This window comes from Lynx canadensis, chromosome B3 (genome assembly GCF_007474595.2).
Source record: "Lynx canadensis isolate LIC74 chromosome B3, mLynCan4.pri.v2, whole genome shotgun sequence".
NCBI lineage: Eukaryota > Metazoa > Chordata > Mammalia > Carnivora > Felidae > Lynx > Lynx canadensis.
The window spans coordinates 10,867,279-10,883,090 of NC_044308.2; the positions used below are offsets into that span (position 1 = coordinate 10,867,279).

General features: G+C 47.5%; 1 protein-coding gene across 1 annotated transcript in view; it reads left to right on the plus strand.

Annotated features, from left to right (window-relative positions):
• SLCO3A1 (solute carrier organic anion transporter family member 3A1) overlaps window positions 1-15,812 on the plus strand; it is a 316,410-nt gene that overhangs the window by 272,739 nt on the left and 27,859 nt on the right. The window contains 2 exon segments of the mRNA XM_030317455.1: window positions 10,168-10,343; window positions 14,597-14,661. Of these exon segments, the coding sequence (XP_030173315.1) occupies window positions 10,168-10,343; window positions 14,597-14,661 (241 nt within the window).

The window sequence follows — 15,812 nt, forward strand, 5'->3', positions numbered from 1 at the left end:
CCCTCCCTCCCCAGTCCCCAAGAACAGCTTGTTGACTCCGCATCTCCTACACTGGGCTCCAGCGTCCAGCGATGGGGTTGGGGTTTTCTTGTGGACCCTTGCATTTCCAGTGCCAGCCATGGCTCTGGATAAAGGCCCCAGGCTTCCTGAACACCTGGCTGGAGGCCCCGTGCTGTCCCCAGGAAGCCGTGGGTGAGAATACTACTTCCTTGAATAGCATTTGGCAGGCCAGTAGGTTGGCCAATGCAGATTTTAACACTAAAGCTCCAGTCCTTGTTCATGTCTCACCCACTTATAACTTCCATCAGAACCTGTGAAAATTTCCCATAACTCTATTAAATGTGAATACGTCACCAGTCACATAATTCTGATTATAGGGAAATCTGGTTGGCATTAGTGGTTTGCTGATGTTAGACTTTCCTTGCCGCCCTGGCTTGGGTTTTGTATTTTATTTTCTTATTGCCTATCTCCTTGAGTGACAGCAATGAAAGTTTCCAGGATCGCATTGAATGCACAATTTCTAATTCGTCTCCTTGCATACGACTGGGAGGGGTGACAAAAAAGATTGCGAGTTAATTTTGTAAGGTTCCTTTGGCATGAATATATTGCCCAGATTGTTCCTGTACCTTTCACTCTCAGAAGTAATTATTCCAACAAAGTGTGTTGGTATGCTGCTGACTGACTGCTGGAAGTTGTATCCTTTTGATGTGCTGAATAATCGACTAAAACAAACAAACAAAAAGGCTTGTATCAGCCACCAATAGAACGTTGGAAGTCATTACAGGTCCAGCACAGCAGTTTGTAGGCGACTAATGAGAGACGACTAATCTATGCCCCCCCATTCAGACAACCCCCCCCCCATTCAGGCAATGGATATGTGTCAAGCGCCTATTTGAGAAGAGCCTGGAGCCAGTTCTGTGGAGGGGTGGAGGGGAGGGGAAGGGCGGGGGACCCATTATGGACGCACGCAGGCAGTTTGTTGTTGACCGTCATGGATCTCATCCCTGCCTCCCTATTAGGATTACTTGAGAGCTTTTAAAATATGAGGCCTGAGCCTCATCCTTAGAAAGTCTGATTTCCTTACTGTGGGATAGGACCCAGGTATCTGTATCTTTTGAAAGCACCCTCCCCCTGCCCCACACCAAATGTTTCTGGAATGTAACAGAGGTTGAGAACCACTGTGCCCCCTACAGAGCATCTCCAGCTTGGCATTGCTGACATTTGGGGCTGTGTCTGTCTTCAGCAGCATCTCTGAGCTCTACCCACCAGATGCCACTGGCAATGCCCGCCCATTTGTGAAACCGCCAATGTCTCCAGATACTTCTACAGGTTGTGGTTGGGGGCAGGATCCCCCACAGTTGAGAACCACTACTCCAGGAGAAGGGATGGGTTCCTAAGTTTTTATCTTTCGAGAAACAGTGTCCGAGCTGACGCTGAACATCTAGCCTTCGACGTCCTTTCCCTTCTCACCTTTGTCAAGCACTCAGGAAACTGAACTGGAGACTGGGGGTGCTGTGTCTGCGAAGTACAGAAGAAACGAACCGATTGCTTATACACCCTCTCTGCCCTATGGATGTGCTTACTGTGTCCTGAAGCAAGGTTCAAATGGCCTGTGCATTTCCTACACAGATCTGGGTTCCTGGCCTCTCTGTAAAAGTTGGATGAGAGCTGACTCGGCCCTGGCACCCTCGCAGGGCAGCGACGGGCTGGAGCTGAGAAATGGTCAAACCCACAAACAAGGCATTTGATCTCCTCTTAGCCGTAGTCCCCACCACTGGCTACCCCCTACACCTGTGCCAGTTTTCTTACCTGTTTCCTGTCTTGCCCTCAAAGGTGTGGAGTTTGCAAGCCCTCTCACAGAGCCTGGCCCCGTTTGTCAGAACTGATTTAAAAGTGTGTACTCGTTCAGGCGATGGCTTGTCAGAAGATGTGACTGTTCTGAAATAAAGCCCAGCTAGGGCATTGCCACCTGAACCCCTACTATATCTCAGGGCCTGGACAAGGCACTAGAAATAGAGAACTGGGGGGGCGCCTGGCAGGCTCAGTGGAAAGGCGTGTAACTTTTGATCTCGGGGTTGGGAGTTCAAGCCCCCACGTTGGGTATAGAAACTACCTAAATAGATAGGGGCACCTGGGTGGCTCAGTCGGTTAAGCATCCAACTTTGGCTCAGGTCATGATCTGTGGTTCATGGGTTCAAGTTCTACGTCAGCCTCTGTGCTGACAGTCTGGAACCTGCTTCAGATTCTGTGTCTCCCTCTCTCTCAGCCCCACCCCTGTTCATCCTCTCCCTCCCTCCCCCCATCCCTCCCTCCCTCCCTCCCTCTCCATGTCTGTCTGTCTGTCTATCTCTCTCCCTCTCTCAAAAATATTTAAAAAAATTTTAGGGGCACCTGGGTGGCTCAGTCGGTTAAGCATCCAACCTTGGCTCAGGTCATGATCTGTGGTTCATGGGTTCAAGTTCTACATCAGCCTCTGTGCTGACAGAGTCTGGAACCTGCTTCGGATTCTGTGTCTCCCTCTCTCTCTGCCCCACCCCTGTTCATCCTCTCCCTCCCTCCCTCCCTCTCCATGTCTGTTTGTCTGTCTCTCTCCCTCTCTCAAAAATATTTAAAAAAATTTTAGGGGCACTTGGGTGGCTCAGTTGGTTAAGCATCCGACTCGGCTCAGGTCATGATCTCATGGTTCGTGGGTTCAAGCCCCACATCGAGTTCTGTGCTGACAGCTCGGAGCCTGGAGCCCACTTCGGATTCCGTGTCTCCCTCTCTGCCCCTCCCCCTGTTCACACTCTGTCTCTCTAATATAATTAAACATTAAAAAAATAAATTTTAAATAAACTAAAAAAAAAGAAAAGAAATATAGAGCCAGAAAGGTAGGAGCTCATATTTACTGTGAGATGAGATACAACGTACAGATAGAATTATGTACAAAGGAACACCCATGAGCAATAGCTAACCTATTAAGCGAAACGAGCATATTATAAAACAATATACCAGATTATGATCCCTTTTAGTAAAGAAAAGGAAAAAAATCCAAACACTTGTATATCTTTACGTGGAAAGATCTATACAGAAGATGTACACCCAGCTGCTCACAGCACATTACCTCTGGCTAGAGACTGAAGCATTAATTTTCATGTTTCCTTCACATTTTCTGCAAACTACTAAATGATCCAAAATGAGCACGTATCCTTTTTTCAATAAGGAAACAAAACTTTTTTTTTTTTTTTTTATGAAAAGATAATAACCTGACAGTAAAGGACGGGTGGTTACGTGCCCATAAGAGGAAGACACAGACACATGGAGAGATCAGGAAACCCAGAGTGTAAACCCGCTCACGCAGGGATTGCTTCAGGGCGGGTGGAGCTGCGAGGGAGGGGTGCAGATGTTTTCCCCCCAGAGGAGGAATAGTGGCAGGGGAGGCTTCTCGTGTAGGAGGAGTGGGTATCAGGCGGTGGAGAGGCCTGGAAGGATATTCCAGCATGGACTGTGTGTGAGTGCGGGGCTGGTGGGAAGGCCTAGGCTCTGCGATACGGGGACAGATCCCGTGTGCAGGAGAGAGAGCAAGAGGGAGAGACACAGGGACGTGATGCTCACTCCTAGCAGCAGCCACATCCTTCCCCTTCTGTGTCCTGCCCACGCTTCCTTCCCGAGGTGGCTGGAGCAAAGCGTGGGCCTTGCTGCTCCCCGGAGACCAGCCCTTTCCTCCCCTTTCTGCAGGAGATAATTAAGGCTCTGCCCGGATGTGCTCTGGCTCCTACGTTACCAGTGATGGGAGCGAAAGGTGGACGGAGGTCTTGCTTTCATCTGAGAATTTTTCTCCCTGGCCATTATCCTTCAGCCAGTGACCCTGAAAGGGAACAAGAGAGTCTATTTCTTCTTGCAGTTTTTCAATATCCCCTTTGCCTCTAGGCACGTGGGTTGTCCTGCACTTTGTGATGAGCATTGAGGTCGTTACCTAAAAATGCCAGCTTGGGTTGGGCCAATGAGGTGAAGAGAGTCCAAGCTACCAAAGGACAGTAATAAACGACAGGAGGGTGTCTGAGGAACTTCGTCGAATCATGAAAGGAACTGTTAAGTGTCTAGGACGCACAGGAGCACGTTGTCACTGGAAGGAAAAGGTCCCAGTGTTTCGTGGTGGTATGGCAGCCCTCTGCCATCCCCTTATCAGGATGTGATGACAAGGGATCAGAGGTCTCACAGACAGAAGCGGGACAGAGCACTGTGCATCCTAGCATTCTCTGTGACAAACTCTCCTTTAAAGCACAGGACTGGAGCCCGAGTTTTAATAGAAATGGCCATTTCTGCCTCGTAACTGAATACATTTCAGAAAGAAAACCGGAAAGAATATTCCAGAATTTGGGGGAGTAACTCTCTACCTTTCCACGTTTCGCAGCAGGCTCTCAGTACAAATCACTTCATCACCCCCATACCTGTCCCCTCGCAAAAGTCATCTTTCAACCTAGAAATCAGTTTTATTTGTGCAATTAATTGATCCAAGAAGCAAACACAAACAACTTCATTTGCTGGTATTTTCGAAACGCTGCAGATAAGTCTTTTTTTTTTTTCCTTATAATAGGAGCCATCAAAAATAGCATGCTTCTGATTTCCTTCGTCAATAGAAAATTAATCCGAGATTCTAAAGAGTAATTTTTCTATTTTCATGGTCTCCAGCTTTATTGCAATTATTTATCCCCATCATTATATGTGAATGGAAACATTTCTCAGTCTAAATTAATGACTGAATGTGGAATAGGAGTACGATTTTCAGTGACTACTCTTCATTGATTTCTTCTTTATTTTCTAATGCTCTGGAGTTCTTCATTTTTTTTGATAGATGATGTATTTGTATTGTTCAGAAGTCAAAAAATATAAAAAAGAGGGAGTGGTATCTCTCCTTTGCACTCTGTCTCCTGTTCACCTATTTTCCAACCCACTGCTCTGCCAAGTAGGTAATTACTATGATTAGTTTCTTGTGTCTCCTTCTGGATTTTAACGCATATCCAAGGTCTTTCTTATTCCATACCTCGTTGTTTGTGGGTTTTTTATGGTTAATAATTTATATTGGTGTTCTTTCCATATCCATACGGGAAGAACTCTCTTGTATCTTTTTGTTTGTTTGTTTTCTTACGGCTACGTGGTCTTTCCTTGCCTGGATCCGTAGGAACCTGTTTAACCAGCCCCTGTGATGGGTGTTCAGATCGCTGCATAACTTTGGGTCTTGCAAACAGTGTTGTGGCTCACATTGTGCTTACGTCATGTTGTGCGCGGGCCCATCTGTCTGTAGGATAAGTTCTTACAGAATTTACAAGTGAGTCCCCTTCTGTCCTCTGGGTCACCGCTGGTTCCAAAGCTTTGCCTGGCCTCCTGTGCGAGCACAGTGGCCGTCTGGTTATCAACATGCTATGTCAGGATGCACTTATTTCCAAGAAAGCCAGGTCCTGCTCCCACCTCCCGCCCCAATATGTGGCGCCAGACAGAGAATGTAACTCCTTCCCCTAGGTTGGTGAGCCGGGAAGATGTTCCTTTGAAACAGAAGTGGAAAATTGGACGTTTTCCAGGTCAGGAATGATGCACCAATCTCCCAGAGCCTAGTGCACTTTGTCAACAGTGAAATATATTGGGGACTGCCAGGGACAACACTTGATTCAGGCCATGACTGTCTACAGGTGGCTTCTGAGATCCATCTGCTTTTTGGACTGGCCAGATGGAACTGTTATATACAGACAGGGTGAGAATTAGGATCCTAGTCTCTGTCATCTCCTTAGTAAAGTGAATCGTTCTGTCACATCCAGGTTATCTCTGTATTTTCAAGCTTCCTGCTCCTCAGAACTTTTGCAAGTTTAGGGGTTCCCGCGTGGATGCCCGGTTAATATCAGTGGAAGAAGTGCTGTTCCCCCCGCTTCCTTTCTGTTTGGGATGGCAGTCTGAAAGCCCCCAGGAGGAAAGTCGTCTCTTACAGTTATGCACCCTGGGGAAGGTGAAACCTTGTGTCCTCATCTGTGGTTCCTCCCACCACACGTGGACATCTGGGTGGACGTTTCTTCTCACATAGCTGCCTCTGTGGCCAGAGTCCCCACAGCCCCTTTAGCACGACACGCAGGTCCATCTCTTGTGTCCCCTAAGCCCAAATGAAGGATGTTACACTCTCTCTTGCCGTGTGACCACAGGCCCAGCATGTTCCCTTAGATTTCCCTCTTGGAAGGGTTGCAGGAATGTCCCAGGTGCCTGTCCACCCCCCCCCCCCCCGCCAAGACCGTGGGACCACCCAGCATTTCCAGATGCTGTCATTGTGTTGGACTGAGTCCTCTGCCCAGAAAGGAGTCCCATCCATGTCCCTGCTCCGACCCTCTGGCTTACCTCCTCCCCAGCCTCTTCCACGGCTCTTCTCAACTAAGTTAAGTCTGAATAAATAAATACAGATTTGCCTACAGCCTCTGGGAGGGGCCCAGCCATCTCCAGCTTCTCTCCTGGCCACTTGCCAGATGACATCTGCCCTGGTTGCATTTCTTACTTCTGCTCTTGTGGTGTTAATGACCCTACAAATGCTTCATTTCTGTCCAGTCGGACTGCAGCTGCTCTTGGCCTGTTCTCGTCCCATCCCTTCCCCTGGCTTTGTGTGCCATCACCTCTGTCCCTTGTCTTGGCTCAACTCTGCTGCCCACTCACTCCATTCCCAGGACATTGGCTTTAGGGGACACACTCATCCCCTCCCCGGACCAGACAGAGCTGTGCAATCCCTGTGTCAGATAGTCTGAAATAAAGATGTCTCATTTTTATCCCCTTCCATTAGAGCAGGAACACAGACCTAATCCAGAGTGGGTCCATTTCAGAAGGGATTTTCTCAGAGCAGAGAGGAGCCAGGCAGTTTTCCTATCATGGTAAATATGATGCAGTTGGGCCCTAATCTAGGTATTGGGCAAAAATCTAAGACTGAGTCTTAGATTAGACCTACTGTAATAGGTCCCAATTACAGATTATTTCTTAAACAAAGCTCTCCGGTCACAGGGTTTATTCACCAGGTTCTGGCCCCGATCACTCGGCTGCAGGACTCACGTCATAGTCCTAAGAGGCTATGTGAGTCAGAGCTCAGTTCCTAGGGTGATTGACTAAGCAACACCACAGCCATCCTGGAGGGGCCTGTTCCTCATTTATACGTGTGCATTCTTTGGGTATATGTGGTTCTTAGCCCCCTACACCTGAATCTGTCTTGTCTCTCAGGCTATGACAGGGATCAGAGACAGAAGGATTTGAGGGTCTGAGAAGGACTTAGGATACGGTGAAATGAATAGGCCTTGAGATCTATCCATTTATTCAATAAACAGCTGATGAATCCCTGTCATGAGCCAAGCCCTGTTCTCTAGAGCTGAGGATAAATTAGGGAGCAAAACTACAATGATGTCTGGCCTCATTAGCCTCATAGTTGTGAGGAAGATGCATCAGACGTGGCAGTAAGGAGCAGGGTCCAGAATTCCCACCTGCTGTCCAGAGACACCATTTCTCGGGCAAGAGATGTAGAGGGAATGGAGGTTGGGGCGGGGGGGATGTACATCTGTCTGGGTTTGGTCCGGAAAGCAGCACCCACAGGTATTTTGGAAATAAAAGAATTGAGTGTAGGAAATAGAGCTTACGTGAACGTGGGGGAGTTGAGGAATTAAAGTCTCGAAGAATCACAAGACCGATCTTTGCCATCCCCAGAAGCACCAGCTGATGTGGGTAAGAGGGGGGGCTTGTGGGAAAATCCCAAGAACCTGTGTTCATATGACTGTCTGTGAGACGAAAGGGGTGCTGACCATGTCAGCAGGTGGACAGCCGAATCGGGAGAGGCGGGCATAGACCTGTGCTGTCAGCAGGGCAGATAGAAAAGAGGGCGGATGCAAATACGGATGCTAGGGCCAGCTGGCACCTTCTGGGCACCTCTGCGGGTATCATCCTTGTGTCTGACCTTCAGAGCGTAGCGGCCTCTGCTTCACTTCTGCCTTCTAAATCTCACCCGTGTTCCCCTCCCGACCAGCTGTCACCCCTGCAGGGAGGGGGATTCCAGAGGAGTAGTTCCCAGATGTAGATGGGGAGGAGTGCCACGCTGACAGTGCAGAATCCAGCTTGGGGCATTTGTTCCTGGATTTAGTGTGGAAATGGCGACATGCTTGGAGCCTTGGGACAGGACATAAAACGTGGGTCTGGGACGGTCATGGGCTATGGAAGCCAGGGAGGGGAGTGGTTCACGGGCACATGCTCTTGGGGGCCCCCGGAAGAGAAAAGTGGACGGTGGGGTCGGGTTATGGAGGCCACCGGAGACCTTAGCACGATCCGGTTCCCGCGTGTGGGGACACAAGCCCCCTGGAGTGAGGGGGAGCTTGGGGAATGAGATGGAGGTGGTGGGTGTAAACAGCGAGGGAAGTTTGGCTGTGCAGTTGGGGTCTGGGCAGAGGGGGGTATAGTTTCCTCTCCTGGGCAGGAAGAAAGGTGACATTTAGGTTGTCGTTGGGGAGCAGCCCTGCCTCCTGATAAATGCAGATGAGGATTCATTCGCCTCGGCATTCTAAAACCACCTGCTAAGAGTTACCTGCTCTGTCTCAGCACCGTGAAACACTCGGGACAATGTGCATAAGACATGGTCTTCCTTTATCCCGGGAGCCACGAGGCCTCCTCCAGGAGTGTGGGAAGGTCCCTCAGTGGTGCATAGAGTGTGCCCTCATACAGGGGCTCCTCGGGGCCCATGAAAAACCCTGGCTCAGGGCTGGCTCAGCCAGTGGGGGGCCTCCCAGGAGGTGGAGGTTTTACAGAAGAGCTAGCAAGACCCCTTGGGCAGAGGTGTGTGGGAAGGGCCAGGGGGCCAAGATCTCAGCATCTCCCATGGGAATTACAGTAAACACCATGGGGTGCTGTAACCTGGCCACTTATACAGAGGCACCTGCTCTTGGCACGATGCTTAGGAAGAAGCATCCGGCCCCACCCCACGTCTGCCCACATGGGTAAGCGCCCCTGGGCAGGATGCAGCCAGGTGGCTCTGATGGGGCAGAGAGCGTGGCACAGAAGGGCTTTTGGACATCCCTGAAAACATCCCATGTGACTTGATGGGATAAGAAAAGCCCCTATCTGTGCTCTGCTCTGTGGGAAAAGAAAAGAGGCGAGAGGGAGAATGGAGGGGAGAGGAGAGGAAGGAGGACAAGGACGAGCAACGTGAAGGCCAAAGGGGATTTGTTTGACCCTCAGGAGGATTTTTCTTGGCGTGTGCTCTGAAAGCCGAGCAGTCCTGAGAAGAAAAGCGATGAATCATTTATGATTGTTTTCATTTTGTATTCATTAAAGGCCTCTGCACTATTATTATCGAACCTTAATTGGCTCGGCGCTCGCGTGGCACTGCCTCTCCCAGCCCCTGCCCCTCCCCTTGGCCATCAGAAGTTCCTCTGATGATGAAGCTGGGGCCGGACCTTGCTGGGGAGCAGGGGCAGCTGGGCAAGAATCTACCCGCAAGATCAAATGGAATGCGGCCGCCTTTTTCCCCCCCCCTCCTTGGATCATGTATTAATAAATGTGTCTGGTTTGGGCTTTCGTCTGCTGCCCGCGATCTGCTCCATGCTCCTGGCATCTCTTAGCCCTCTTTGCTTCCCCTGGCACGTGAGAACTTTCCCATTAACCTGCACCCCCTCCCGCCCCACCACGGGAGGAGCAACCTCGTGGCTGACAATGCCCATCCTTTGTTCCAAGTGCCACACTGGGCACTGAACCAGCAACAATATGCAGGTTACCTGATTTACTTCTTTTAATACACTTCATTGTAATTATAACTGCATAAAAGAGGACAAATTGGCAAGTAATTATAACGTTAATTTGGCAATGTTTTATCCTATTGTGGAGGCACAGTTTCCTCCACAGTACTTGGGGCGGGGGGGGGGCATGTTTGTCTAGGGTACAGCCTATCGAGGGATTCTTGAGCATGGAGATGAAATACACAGGAGATGGGGAATTGGCTCTTCTCCCCGTAAATATTCCTTTATTTGCATGTGTTTCGCAGCCTCCTTAAAAAGCTAACTCGTTTATTCAGGCCTAATTAACGGAATGCCACAGAATGCATAATTAGGCTGTGACAGCTCCATCTGATGGATGGCTTTGGATTTGGAAACTGGAGATACCCCCAGTTAAGAGGGCTGAATACTTCCGTTTCAGAATCTCACCGGCTGTGCGTGCCTCACGACCGTCCCGGCCGAGAACACAACTGTGGTTCCCGGAAAATGCCCCAGTCCCGGGTGCCAAGAGGCCTTCCTCACCTTCCTGTGTGTGATGTGTGTCTGCAGTATGATCGGGGCAATGGCGCAGACACCCTCAGTCATCATCCTTATCAGGTAAGCTTAGACCCAGGGACTAGAGAGGCCAGGCTCACCTTTCGCCCTCCCCGTCCCCATCTGGTGCTTGTCTGTAGTTCTCTGGGAGGTCCGAACTTCGGGTGTGGCATGAGTCTTACAAGCCAGCTTCCCCAGGTTGATAGGAATCAGTTACATTTGATAGAGACCGGAAAGCATGGCCCCAAGGGAGATGATACTTTCATATCCTCCCAAGAATAGATCCTGCAGGCGATTTTGAATGTGGTCCTACATTGATTTTTAGAGACAGCAGCAGTGTTGGAGTAAAAGGAAAATGGCCTTGGACTAGCCAAGCCCCCAAGTTCAACCCCTGTTCATCCACTGATTAGCCACGTGACCTTGGGCACATTTTCGCTCAGACTCATTTCTGAGTTCGGGCCCGGGAGCAATGTCATTGATCCTGCCAGCCTCCTAGAAGTGATGTGGGTCCCACCAAGGCCATGCATGTGCCACCAGTGACTGTACTTGTCCGGAACCACCCATAATCTGGTCTCTCAGGACCTGTCCTGGCGGTGAGTGAGGTGCCTCAAAGGTGAACTGTGGAGTCATATTCTGAGTAACTTCTACGTTTCCAAAGTTACCTAGATTTGGGTGAGGAACCTAGAAATGGGATGCTCCGGCCCCCAGTGTCTGTCTCGAACTGGAGGAAGTGACCCCAAACAGACAGACCCACCTTACTGGGATGCAGCTATCTACACAGACCAGGGTACTCCCAGGGGCTAGAAGCAAGCAAGAATGAACTACTTGAACTTGACCTGTACAAATGCACATTCCCAGCTTCTGTATCCAGCTTTGATCCCCTTCTCCCCATGCCTACCATGTTTCCTGATCTCTGTTCTGAATTCCTGAGGAAGAACATTTCTCCAAAGCCCTTATGTCATCTAGAAGGTCATTAGCAAAGCCTTGTTAATGTGCAGAAGCATTAAGGTAACAATAGCAAATTGCCATTTTATACTTTCTAAACTTGAAAAACCAATTTTCAACATTCACACCCAGCGCTTGCGAGGCTGTGGCAAAACTGGGCTGGGTAAAATCACCTATGGCTGGTGGCATTGAAAAGCCTATCACTTCTTTCAAAGAAGCAATATAGCATTGTGAATCAGGAGTCATAAAAATGTTCAGATTTTTTTTATGAGGTAACCCTACCCTTCAACACTTAGGAAAATACTTCCCTCCCAGAAAAACAGCTCAGGGCAGGCAGATTTTTATTACAATGTTAGCTATAATAGCAGAAAAACCTGAATTGGGATAATGAATTAAATTACAGTACTGTACCATAGCTCAATGGAATAATGAAAAATTCTTAAGAATGTGAAAAGTCCTTAAGAAGTGAACTGTTGCATTTAAATTCTATACAGAGGTTGACTGTGTCAAGCATGGATATGGACAAAACCCGTCAGGTCCTAGGTATGGCTGTGTTATGGGTGACTTTTCATTTAGAAATCCCTATGAAGTTGTATTGTGTTGGTCACCCACAAAAGGTGCCAAGATTCAGGAACAATGACCTTCATGGCCATTAGCAGTGACTAGTCCCTTTGTTTCCTCTCCCCATGACTTCTGTGCAAAAACCAGCTCACTGTTTGTGACTGGCACACCAAACACAGAAAGTTGAAATCTTAATCACTTCGAAATCTCAGCTTGAGAAACAGCTCTTGGGGATTTTCGGGAAACATTTGATTCCTTTAAATAGATCAGCAACAGATGGCCTACGTGACCTAGGCTGGGCCTCGGCCATCACATAACCCTGTGCTCTGCCGGGGCCTGCTGGAGGCCCAGGCTCGCACGTTGTCCCCGTCGAGATGGCCAGGGTAGCACCTTATTCTGTCACTATCCCAGTCCATTTGGCCATCACAGGTATTCCAGGCAGGCACAAGGGCACAGTCTAGGCCACCTTCCAGGTATATGCCAGCCCTTGCCCCATTCCAGAGTGACGGCCCCACTGTAGCCCACGTAAAGCAGCTCTCAGAACATCCACAGGTGAGGATACAAGCTAACACCCGCTGCACCCCCCTTCAGAGCCAGCACTGAGCTCCTGTTTTAATTACGTTTACATCCTTATTGCCATTCCCCTTTTACAGAGGAGGAGGCCCGGGGAGTGGTTAAGCAAGCAGTATTCTCGAGGTCGTCAGCTAGTAAGTGGTAGACCTCAGATCCCATCCCTGGCCTTGCCCGGAACTTTCCATAACATTCAGACCTGAACTCTCCATTTCTTCCTACGTAGATCTGAGAAGGAAGATTCCCCCATGGGAACAAGTTCCTCAACAGGATATGAACAGAGATCTTAGCACCTTGCTCATTTTATTCCTAGTGACATGATAGCTAAAAGGAAATCAGATTTCAAGTGATAAATATTCTAGCTCATTACGCCAGCACGTTTTCTTGAAAAGGAGAATTTGCTTTTATTTATGTGTCTTTCAACTTAATACCTTCAAGTGGGTATGCAAAAACCAGAACCGTGGAGCCAATAATAGCTCCGAAGAACTTGGATTTTGTAACATGCACATTCTAAAGAGAGCTGGCTGTGTTTCTGTCCAGAAACATCGATCTCATCATTGACATTGTACGTGTATCTGGCTGAATCAGCCAGAGAGTGATTTCCCCATCACTCCTTGAAAGTCTTAACCTACTTGCCTGTATCCCACTCTTTACAATTGAGAAGAAAGGGGTGTTCCCCAAGAATAACACGTTTATAGTTTTCACTGAAAATCTTAGAAATATGTCCAAGATTGTAAAACCTACATCTCTGTTCGTTTTAGTTTGACAGTGTCTTTTGGTCCACTCTACCGACAAGCCAAAGACATGCCCACTGAGGCTCAAACCAGGTCATTGGATGGATGGCATTGGATGTTTGGATGAATGATTCCTGGGGTCATTTACCTAGAATCTAATTCTAGCTAAAATAGATTAATAGATAAATGATCTCTCAATCTATCAGTCAGTCTTTCTATCTACTAAGTCCTGGGTACTAGATATCCTAGTGGACTTAGATATCCTATTGCAGTGTAACTTTGTTTCTAACATTTATTTCCTACAGAATTGATTGCCTAGGTCCTCCCTGTATTGCATGAGCCTTCCTGGTCTTTCAGCCATACTGAAGTGTTCCTGGTATTTACAAAGTCTCAGCCACACTGGACTGGCTCTAGGCCTAACCAGGTCCTTCCTGGAGACATAGTACTGTGCTTACCTCCCCATTTCCCCTAGGGACTCCCAATGGGAATGGGATAAGAGGAAGTTTCTCTGCCTGTGGTGTCCAAGATTACCTGAAGGATACGTGTATGTAGTCCATCAAATACCTCTCTCTTCATGTTCCCTCGCCACCCCCCCAGAGATAGGGCCGGTCTGGGTCATGAGTGGGAGACATGTGCTCACCCCACCTATCCACCCACATATATGTTACTCAGTACATCATCACTGCACTCACAATGGACAAGATACAAAGAGTCCCTGGGCCCAGAGAGGACAAGCATTGAATTAATACTCGTTTCAAGAGTAAGAGGCATTACGAAAGAGATGTTATTAGCCATGAGGGCCCCTCTGTCTAGAATTGGTCATTATTTCTAAACCCCGTCTACTGTCACGCTCATCCCAGAAAACGTTATACTCTGAGAGTGTGCTAGAAAATGTGCGAGAGGGTCATTCTAAGGGACTATTCTGGATAAACCAAAGCCAGGGTGATTGGGTCCATTCAGAACAAAGAACCATGACCAAGGGGTATTGAAACTGGATATAGTCAAATGGATTATTCTGCAAGTGGCCCATCTGGGGTGTCAAGCCACGATCATCTGGTTGATATCACAAAATGACCTGAGAAGGACAAGGGTGTTCACAGCACTGGCTGTTTGAGAAACGTTCAGAGAAATGGTCTTCCCAGTTGATACTTCCCCAATATGTGTATTCTATCAACTTAAGATATTTGCCCGTCCTGGCAAAAGTAAAATGCCTTTAAATGAAGACTTTAGGGACCACATTTGTGTGTCTTCCTCCCAATGACAAGATTAGCCTTATTATTTAAAAAAAAAAAAAAAAAAAACCCACTGTTAATTTCCTAAACTTATCTTGTTAGTGCAGTTATTTATCAGACTTTAGGCAGAGAAAGCAAAAAAAAAAAAAAAAAAAAAAAAACCCATTAATTTCTAGAGAATGGCTCTGATGGACAGCAATGGATGACTCTGGGGTCTGTTAATTGAAGAGGAGTGATAAGGATCTTTTTTTCCTCTTCATCTCTTTGCATGTAGGACAGTCAGCCCTGAACTCAAGTCTTATGCCCTGGGAGTCCTGTTCCTCCTCCTCCGTTTGTTGGGTATGTATGCTCTTTATTCCCTCAATAATGAATTGGATGCTTATGACCAGGTGAGTAAATATGCGTGAATTTGTCCCACTTCTTGAGCTTGTCTTTTTCTTTCTTCTATGAAGTATAATTATTAATAAACAAGAGAAACCTTAAGTCTGTAAATTTTGCTCTGCGTTTAGACCTATGCAATCTCTGGATACCACAGAGTCTTCATTTATATAATCCCTGTCTTGGTGCCACCCTGGATTCTCACCAGCATAAGGAGGGAAAGTGATGGCACCAAAGAGAAAACCATTTGATGGTGTAATGTGGCTCCCTCGTTGAGCAACCCCCCGAGCAGCTTGTGAAATGCTTCGATTATGGGCTGCCGGCTAGGACAGAGAAATCTTCTGACAATGTCTCACAAATGGAAACTTTAATCTCTTTAAATTTTTCCAAACTGATTGAGTTTATTTACCTTGGGTTTCCAGGATGGGGCAGATGTGACCTTCATGCTATAGAAGCTGTATTCCAAGGTTTGGTATGGATAAAAAGAATTCAGTCTAACCCTGACGTTTTTAAGTTGAGAAAACATAGGATGGGGATATTCCATGGTTCTCCCTGGGTCCTGGGACAGGCTGGGGCAAAGCAGAAAAGGCTGGCCAGGTAACCCAGCTGCCAGGCATGCCTGACCCTTCTCCCTTTAGACTTCTGTTGCTTTATGAACGTTGCTTTGTCAAAGCCAAGATCGAGACAGGGTAACATTTTTTTTTCCTTGAATAATAGTGGTCTTCTTTAATGGGCATTAAATGGTAAATAAATATGCAAAGGGAGATAACCATGGCCTGTATTTTCAGTGTAAAAATTAAACTACTCCTTCTAACTGTGGATGAGCACAAAGACTTAGCTATAGAAAATGTTTATGAAAATGTTTGTAAAAAATGAAAAATTGGCCATAACTCAAATGTCCAACAGCCTGGAATTATTTACATCCATTATGATATGGAATCCCAGTAAGATTTATGTTCCCCTTTAACATTCTGAAAAGTATTTATAGACTTGGAAAGGGCACATGACATGTGGAGGGGGGACAAGGTCTATAATATACTAAAGTGTTTTTAAAGTATAAGCATGGAAAAATATTGGAAAGCTAAACACAAACATGGTATATTATTGTCTTT